Consider the following 9,711-nt stretch of genomic DNA (forward strand, 5'->3'; position numbering starts at 1 on the left):
ATTTTTACAGTAATGGCCTTCTTGTTTGTTTTGTGTTGTAATGACTTGTTTTTATATACCTGTGATCCAGACATAGCTTTTACATTTTTAGGAGTGTTGTTGGTTTGGGTTTTTGTTTTTTTTTTTAAATGCAGCAGACTCATGTGGTCTGTGATGTCTATATACTACCTGGAAAAGTTTCCTCTGGTGCTTTGTCAAAGGAGCCTTGGTGGCATTGGGTTTGAGTGGCCAGTTGCTACAGAAGGTTGGTGGTCAAACTCACTCACCACCCCAGAGGAGAAGGACAAGGCAGACTGCCCAGATTCTATGGACCCCTCTGTTCTGTCCTGTAGGATGGCTATGAGTTGTAACTGACTTGACAGCAATGTGAGAGCTCTTCAGAATAACAACTGAGAGAGAGAAGAGAGTGCTACTAGCACACACTGATGAGTATTAAACAAGCCACCACTAACACGGATCAGTACCATTAGCATGACTCATTTCTAAAATGAGGCACTTCTGTTTAATATGTACATTTCTAGAACATAATTACACCTGGAGAGTAGCACTGCTACTTAACGTTAGCCCTTTGTCATTAAGCTTCCACATGAAATCACAGTATTCTTAGGGGCTGAAGTAAGCATTTCACATATAAATCACTGAACTCCTCAGCTGAAGATCATTTGCCATTTTAGACATGAATAAAAAAATGCATAATTTAGGTACTGCCAATAAATGGTGATACTGCAGCATTATTTAAATAACATCTATAAAAATATGTTTGGACATCCCAATTCATTATTCTCAAAGGCAAGACTAACTAGTTGACTTAATTACCAATTACTTGTAAAATGGGCAACAGAAAGAGAAGTAGGGAGAGAGCAGAAAGCGAAAGCAGAGCAAATGACTTTGGAATGCAAGAGCTGGAACCTCTCAGCAATTGCCCTGAGCTGCCCTGGCCTGGGCACCTCATAATAAAGGCAGACTGCAATGGCTGCTGTGGGAAATGACCTGCTGTCAGTGAGCTTTTTAAATAAAAAATAGGATAGGTTCAGGAGCAAATGCTGTGTTTAAAAAGTGAAACCATTTCAGAGCTGCTCAAGCACAAGTTTCCAGGGTGTTGACTGCCTAATTCCTGCCCAGTGAGACAGAGTCAGGCCAGAACACAAGCGCTGCACTTGGCCGTTCTTCCTGCTTCAGGCCACGCAGCTTCTCACGAAGGTATCCTTGGGACTCCGCCTTTTTAAAATGCTCAGGAAATGCTGAGGTAGATGATGTTCAAAATGCTGATCTTTTATACCCTGATTCGATCGGGACTAGCTTCTTTGAGAATTCTCCTTCTGGGAAATATCTTCCGCTTAAGTGCAATTAACTAAATGATGAAAGACAAGAAATACATTTTAATTCTCCTCGTGGGCAAAAGAGTATTCATTTTCTTTCTGAGAGCCAGAAAGGCCTCAATTATTTCCAGACTTATATATTTAAAAAAGAAAAAATAACAACTAAAAAGTCAGACAAATAAGCCTCCATCACCCCTTCCCCACAAATAAAAACAAGCACTAATTTTCTCTGGACTGTGGGTTCACCATGTTTAGCTGTGTACCCATGAGAGACCAGAATTAAAGAATTAAAATTATTTTGTCTCAGCTTCCTCTCTAAAGTCTTACAGTAGAGACTTTTACATAGTCATGATATGCATACTTATTTCAAGGGGATATCTGTTTGCCAAGTCTTCCTATTCAAAGAAAATTAAATGATATTGAGCTGTTAAGATATATCTTTGAGAGTGAAAATGACTAATTCCTAATGTTTTTTCAAAGACTACATTCAAAATTCTATCCCTATTTTCTTCTGTACTTAACAGCAGCAGCAGCATCATTTAGAAATACAGGATATATCTGAAATATGGAGTGGGCTGTGATGCAAAAAACAGCAGTTCAGAATTTGGTTAGGTTTTATTTCTCATAGAAACCAGGGCTTTGAACTGGTTCATATTCAGGTTCCATATCCTGCTGCCAATTTGCATTTCCACCCCAGATGAACTTGATCAGAATGTACATCTTAGTAAGATCTCCAGGTGATTTTTAAGTACCCATAACATCTCTAATATTTTAAAAAAATATATATATTAGAGATGTTACGGGTACTTAAAACTCCGAGAGGCTGGGCTCTATGAGGAGACGCATGGCGTTAGGATTGGTGGAAGATCTATCAACAATCTGCGTTATGCAGATGACACAATCTTGCTCGCTGAAACTGAGGAGGACCTCATGCACTTACTGCAGAGGGTCAAGGACTGCAGCCTTCAGTATGGACCGAAGCTCAATGTCAAGACAAATATTCTCACCACTGGACCAATTGTTAGCATCAGGATGGATGGCGAAGAGATTGAGATTGTTCACAGCTTCAGTTTGCTCGGCTCCACAGTCAACACTCTTGGCACCAGCAGCCAGGAAATAAAAAAACGTATTGCGATGGGAAAGTCTGCTGTTAGGAACCTCTCTAGAGTACTCAAGAGCAACGGTGTCTCTTTGGAGACGAAGGTGCACCTGATACAGGCCATGGTCTTTGCAATCACTTGTTATGCATCAAAGAGCTGGACAATGACTAGGGAGGACAGAAGGAGAATTGACGCCTTTGAGCTGTGGTGCTGGAGAAGAGTACTGAATGTACCATGGACTGCCAAGAAAACAGATTCATCCTAGAGAGGGTTAAACCAGGCTACTCCTTGGAGGCAAAGATTCTGTGGCTTCGTCTGACATACTTTGGACATGTTGCAAGGAGAGACAGGTCTTTGGAGAGAGACATCATGCTGGGTAGAGTAGAAGGACAGCACGGGAGGGGAAGACCCTCTATGAGGTGGACTGATTCAGTGACTGGGGTAATTGGGATGGGTGTGTCAGAGGCAATGTGATTGGCACAGGATAGAGCAGGGTTTAGGGCTGTTGTACATAGGGTTGCTATGAGTTGCAAACGACTCGACGGCACATAAAACAACAATAACAATAACATCTCTAATAATGTAGAAGAATCACAAAGGGTTTATGTTAAGCTATAGATAATAGATTATATATTCTGGGGCAGAAATGCAAATTTCTTGCATGGGTGTCAGACCAGAATGAACGTGTCCAAAGCCCTGATCAACTGCTGTCAAGATGAAAGTGTCTCACAGTAGACCACCCAGTAGGCCTACAGCCTGTAAAATGCATGCCCAGCTTTCACTCAGAACAGCAGGTGAACTTGAACTGCCTGCCTTTGGGTTGGCAGCATGGCTCCTTACCCACCTGGTTACCAAAGCTCCCTTCAAAGCCCTGACAGGAAGTGTTTATGATACATAGGAAATAGAGAAAATGTACTATCGTTTTCATAAAAAGTTTCAAATAAGGAGAAAAGAACAAATGGGTTTAAAAAAAATTATTGGCTTGCATATAATCATTCATCTACATTGTATATTGTACATATACTTTGTGTTTTATATAATCACTCATACACTTTATAAAAAATATGTGTTCTAGGGGAGCTCTGGTGGCCTAGGGGCAAGAAGCTGCACTGCAATCCCAGACACGCATGGTTCAAATCCAACTGATGCTCTGCCAGGGAAGGAGGGACAATTTCCTCCTGTACCAGTCAGATCCGATTTGATGGTACACACACACACACAAAAGTAATAAAATAAAAATAAAATAAAATGTGTTCTTTATGGTTTTCTGGTAAGATTGCTATTGTTTATTTCATTCTTCCTCTCCCAACCGTGCAGGGCAGGCAACCCTTTCTTAAGAGCTAGAAGCAGGATTTTGCCCAAGCCTAAGGTACCCAGGGTGGAAGGAGGACCCAAGCTCCTGGGGCAGAGGAACAGGACTGGAGGGATGTGTGAGGTTGGTGTGTGTGTGTTGAGAGTAAGGGGGAGTTTGATCAGAGAAGGTAAAGAGAAGGGTGCTGCAGAGAGATGAAAGGGGATCCTCCCAGTCCACCTCCCTCCCACTGGTTCTCTGCCTCAGTATTACACAATGCCATAAGCTGAGGGTAGGACAGGGGGGCCCCTCCTGTTGCTTTTCCATGGCCACCAGCTGCTTCTTCGAAGTAGTGTCCTTCTTCTCTATGCCAGCCTGTTGTACAGTTGGTGCCCACTATTACAGATTTTTTTAAGTGTTTTATCTGCTATGATCAATAGCCAAAAAACCAAACCCCCAAAACTCCAACAAGATACATATTCCCAGGGAAGTGGAAGTAGAAGGCAGCTGAATTGCAGCCCAGTGTGCCTGCAGACTCTCCATTTCCTGATTTTTCCTTTAATATGCAGCAGAAAGTCTGGTCTGCTCATTCTAAAATCTCAGTACACGTGACTCCTCCTCTTTCCCAGTGGATGGTGTGTGATTCCTCTGAGTCACAACTAGGGAAGCCCATGTGATGGTTACCTCGAGCTGAGACCCAGGAGAGACTCGCCAGCCCTGCATTTGACCACTCAGCAAAGACTCTCGTTCCCTGCCTTCTTCCTTCAGAGCATTTCATCCCCAGAGTCAATGAGAGATTCTGGCATCTCTTTTTTCTTACCTCACAAATTGTCCTTCTACAACTTAAGCCCTCTGCCTGGGGCTCCTCACTGTAATAAGGTTATACGTAGGTGGAAGAAAATGAGGCGAGGGATCTGGCAGTGAGGTGCTGAGGGCTGAGATGCAAAAAACTTCACTGCGTCAAATCAGAACCAACTCATAGCTGAGCCTCTAGTGGGTTTTCAGCGCCTGTAGATCTCGTGGGAGGAGAATGCCCAGGCTTCTCCCCTGGAGCAGTCAGTGTATTTGAACCGCTTGCTTTTGGATAGGGAGTGCAACTCCTTATCACCAGACCACCAGACAGCCTGGAGAAGGAGGGAGCGTTCATACAGTGCCCATGGAAAGGCTGAGGGCAAAATGTTGCAATCATTTTTAGAAGGAAAGAAAATTTAAGACTCATTAAAAATTATAATCAAATTAAAAATTCAAACCAAATTCTTGGGAAAAATCCCTAGAGCTTTTTAGTTTAAGCTTTGCAAGTGAATTTACTGTGTTTCCAGGTAAAAATAAGACTAATGATTCAGAAGAAAAGTTATAAAAGGCTATTATAACTGCTGCCTAGATATTTTGAAATATTGACAATTGAGAAATAAAAGGAAAAATTAAAATTTTTAAGTTGTAAAAATGTATATCATCTGCTAAAAATAATCAGAAATGAATGTATTCTGTAATACTACTTAATATATACATAAAATATATAAAACTTACCTGTTCAGCAAAAAAAGATAACACAGTAAATATAATCAAAGTTGCTAGCACACAGTGGGTCCAGAACTTCAATTTATCTCGATAGGCCCTCCTGTTCAGACAAGAAAGCAAACATGTGCCTCTGTGTACAGTTTTGTAGTCACTGGTGATAGTCACAAAACAGTTTTGCCAAAACAAAAACAAAAACAAAAAAACAACCCAACACTTTATTGTGAAGAAAAATTATATATAAACTCTCATTTCTCATTATATCACAGTGAATTTTATCCTTCCATTAGTGTTAAGTTATACAAGGAGTGTAAAGGACCTCAAGAAAATAATTTCTGGCATTTAAACAAAACACTCTTCTACTCATTGCTATTCATTCATTCATATACATCTATTTATGCCCACAGACATCTAATGAACAGTGCAGATAAAGAGTGAAGAACTAGGCAAGGTCTCTCTCCTAATGATGTTTACGAATCCAGGAAGCCACCATCATGCAGACAACCACCATCATGCAAAAATACATACATATTTCAAAAAGCAAGGTCTTGTAGAGAAATGAGGAAAGCAACAGAGAGATGTTGACAAGTCATCGAAGCTTTAGAAAAAGCATCTGGAAAATATTTAGAAAGCATTTGGGTTGGGAAGAGACTGAGTCAAACGGAGAACCTAACAGGACTGAATCAAGTCCAGTACGTGGACTGGAGATGAGCGCTGGACAATTCTGAACTGTGGTTATGCTAGAAAACCACACAACTGGGCCTGACTGTAACACTCTAGTGGTGAAGGAGGTAAAATGGGAAGAGGGTACAAAGTGTGTTGGGGTTGCTGTTGTTATTAGGTGCTGTAGGAGTACGACTCACAGCAACCCTATGAACCGCTGACCTGTGTGCCATCCTCAGCGTCTCTGACAAACTAGCGCTCATTGCTGAAGTCACCATGTCGATCCTGTCCATCCATATCCTTGCCTCTCCTTTGCAGACCCTCCATCTTTCCAAGACAATCAGAATAAGCATGAGGACCCTTGGATGGATGGATGGATGGATGGATGGATGGATGGAGAAACTATTAGTCCAGATATAAGGAAAGAACAAGGGTCTAGACTAGGGCAGCAATGATGATGTCAAATAAGCAAGAGAAGGCAAATTTTGTGAGTCAAATCCAATGGATTAAGTGGCTTGGAGATAAGGAGAGGGAGTGTAGCACAGTCCTCTCATCTATAATTTGTAAATAATGAGTAATTTGTTTTTGGAGAGGTTAAAAAAAAATTCTTGGGCTAAGATCTGGAAGATGTGCTAATAACTTCCATACTCAGATATCTAAGCTGAGTCCCGGATTCTCATTTATAATTCCTTGCTGTATGTCTCTCTACCTCAAATCACATGCTTAAAATGATATGTATACTCTCCCATACACTCCTCTTCCTCCTGTTATCTCCAAACTCTAGCAATAGGATCACTGCTAACTAGTCAATTCCACTCTCTGTCCTACTGCATCATTCAGAGTCTTTGTGAATGCCCTTCAGAGAAAGCAAAAGAGCTAATGAACCACAGGTTAACATGCTGTTCTTGCTGTTAGGTGCTGCCGAGTCAAGTACAATTAATAGTCACCTTATAAGCAACAGATCTGAATGAACCCTGTCTTATCTGTGGCAACCTCACTAGAGCCCTTTGCGGCAGTCGCTGTGTCAATCCACTTGGTTAAGGGTGTTCCTCTCCTTCACTGGCCCTCCACCTTTTCAAGCAAAATTTCCTTCTCCAAGGAACAGCCTCTCCTAGCAACAGGTCCAAAGTATGTGAGATCAAGCTTCATCACCCTTGCCTCCTAGGAGCACTCTGGCTTCACCTTCTCTAAGACATATTTATTCTTATGGCAGCTCATGGGCTAGTCAGTACTTTCAACACTACAACGCAAAGGCATCAATTTTTATTCTGTCATCCTTATTCAGGGTCCTGCTCTAAGATGTATAGCAAGTGATCAAAAGGATGATAGTCTGGATCAAGTGCACCTTAGTCCTCAAACTAGAATCATTGCTCCTCAGTAATTTGGAGAGGTCCTTGACTGTGGACTTTGCTAGTGCAAATACATCTTCCAGTCTCCTGAATGCTGATACCAAAAGTGTTGGTTGTGGACCCTAGTGAGATGAAACTATTGACAGATTCACTTTTTTTTTCTAGCTACCATGATGTCTCCCATCAGTTCAGTGGTAATAACCTTTGTTTTCCTGATGTTTGAGACATAATGCATAATGAAGATTGTAGGATGTAGAGCCTCATAAACTGTGAGACTTATCTGTTTGTTTGTTGTATTGGGGAATTACTGGCATACTGGTAACTGCTTTGTCACCTGGGTATCTACATTCTTTCATGTTTATCATAGTTCTAATTAGTGTAGCACCTGTCTGTCAGTTTGCTGTCCTGAGGTTAACTTATGGGTGATGTGATGCTCAAGGCTGTGTCACCAAAGTGTCAAATGCCAGAGGGGTCACCCATGGTAGGCAGATTTTAGTACAGCTCCCAGATCAAGACTAGGAAGGATTGGCCATTCACTTCTGAAACAGCAGGCCTCTGAAAACCATATGAACAACAGCTAACATGATGCCCTAGCAATCAGAGAGCACAGTAGCTGGTGGTGAATCGAGCTTCTCTTAACGACCATCCAGTGGACACCGACCCCATACTAGAGAGGCAGTCAGAGATAAGTGAGGTACAGCTTTTGCCCCTGAAAATGGGCTCTTAGTCTACCAAGAAAGACAAGCACAACAGATAATAGTAAGTGGAGAAGAAACAGGTTTATGTGGGAATAGGATAAAAAAAAAAATAAATTCAGGAAACTGGGAAAAGAAAACAGGGGACTAAATGCAGTGTCACAAAAGTTAAGAGAAAACGGAACATTGTGAGAGAGTAAAACGGGGTGAGTGTGATGATCAACATGGTATGTCAACATGACCCTCATTCTCAGTATAATGTAACTATCTTATGTGTTGTAAATTCTAATCTCTGTGATACTTATATGGGGCTCTGGTGACCTGGTGGTGAGAAGCTGCACTGCAATCTCCTCCTAAACTATTAAATGCCTCTGAAAACCTGCTGGAGGGTTAGCTATGGGTCGGTTCTGACCCAACCGCACACAACAATAACATGAGGCTTACAAGGCAAGCTGATAGGTGGTTCTGTAAAGATATGATCAGTCTGATATGATGATGGGGAAATGTCCCCACATGTGTGGCCTGCTTTGAATCTATGTATGGACTCTAGAAACCTAGAGAGCTTTTCGTCAGATCTGACATCTGGCTATCTGCCTTATGATCTCCAGACTTGAAGCAACGGCCGGCCTTACTACTGGCTGACTTTTCATCAACCTCTGAAGCTGCGAGTTTCCAAAGTCAGCAGTCTGCAACCTTGCTCTCCAATGACTACCGCTGGATTAGTGAGCCTCTGAAGCCAGCAATCTGGGATGCTGCCTGCTTGTCTGCTGATGACTTGGACTCATGAGCCTCCCCAGATGCCTTTCTCTCAAGGTCATGCACACACGTGCATGTGATCGTGCTTCCTTGGTTTTACCCAGTCTAAGACAGTGAGTCAGCAGTAAAGCAGGACTAGCTGGCTGGGAACTGGAAGCAGGGAGATGAGACAATTCATCTATATTTCAGTAGCTCTAGAAATAGTCAAGGTATGAACCAAGGAGATAGTGCAAGGAATAACGAGAAAGCAGTAGATGGACCTGAGAGAGATTTAAGAGGGAAAACTGACAAAGCATGCCACCTACAACTCTCATTGGTATGCTGGAGCCTGGCATATGACACAATTATTACATTCACTGGTGATAGCTATCTTTTTCATTTTTATGAGGGCCATTTATTACAAAATCTTAAACATCCTACACCTGACTTGTCTCATTTGCACACAAAAGAAATCAGAGCCCTCTTACATTACTTCTCTAGATTTGCGCCATTTAAGGCGAGTCATAAACTGTATTTAGGGGAGATAATAATTGAAACCACTGAAAGATTCTCTGCTACCTAAACTCAAACTTGGTCTCACTGCCATCAAGTTGGAATCAACTCATAACTGACCCTCCACGGGGCTTACGAGGCTGTAAATCACACAGAAGGATCATCATCTCTCTCCTGTGGAGTGGCTAGTGGATTTAATCCACCAGAGGGGCAGGCCTTAGGGCTAGCAGTGTAACCCCTCTGGACTATGCCACCAGAGTTCCGCCTCTATCTAAAACAGCAAAGTAAAAATGCTGACAAACCATTCTTGGTTATTTTTTAAAGGCAGCATAAAAACTGTTATCTTCACCTCTGTCTTCTTCAGTCACAACTCTGTAAGTTAATTTCTACACAACAATGCTAATCATTTTCTCATTGTCTGTATGTTGTTGTTGTAGTTATGTGCCGTCGAGTCGTTTCCGACTCATAGCGACCCTATGCACAACAGCTCTAAACCCTGCTCTATCCTGCGCCAACCGCACTGCCTCTGAC

The 9,711-nt window shown here is 42.0% G+C and overlaps 1 protein-coding gene across 1 annotated transcript in view; it reads right to left on the reverse strand.

The window, feature by feature from the left end:
- Window positions 1-1,273: 1,273 nt before the first annotated feature.
- GNPTAB (N-acetylglucosamine-1-phosphate transferase, alpha and beta subunits) overlaps window positions 1,274-9,711 on the reverse strand; it is a 148,275-nt gene continuing 139,837 nt past the window's right edge. The window contains exons 20-21 of the mRNA XM_006888538.1: window positions 5,238-5,328; window positions 1,274-1,351 (exon numbers count right to left, since the gene is read on the reverse strand). Of these exons, the coding sequence (XP_006888600.1) occupies window positions 1,274-1,351; window positions 5,238-5,328 (169 nt within the window). The remainder of the gene's footprint in view (window positions 1,352-5,237; window positions 5,329-9,711) is intronic.

The sequence above is a fragment of the Elephantulus edwardii genome, unplaced genomic scaffold (genome assembly GCF_000299155.1).
Source record: "Elephantulus edwardii isolate Elephantulus edwardi_28Jun2011 unplaced genomic scaffold, EleEdw1.0 scaffold00068, whole genome shotgun sequence".
Taxonomy (NCBI): domain Eukaryota; kingdom Metazoa; phylum Chordata; class Mammalia; order Macroscelidea; family Macroscelididae; genus Elephantulus; species Elephantulus edwardii.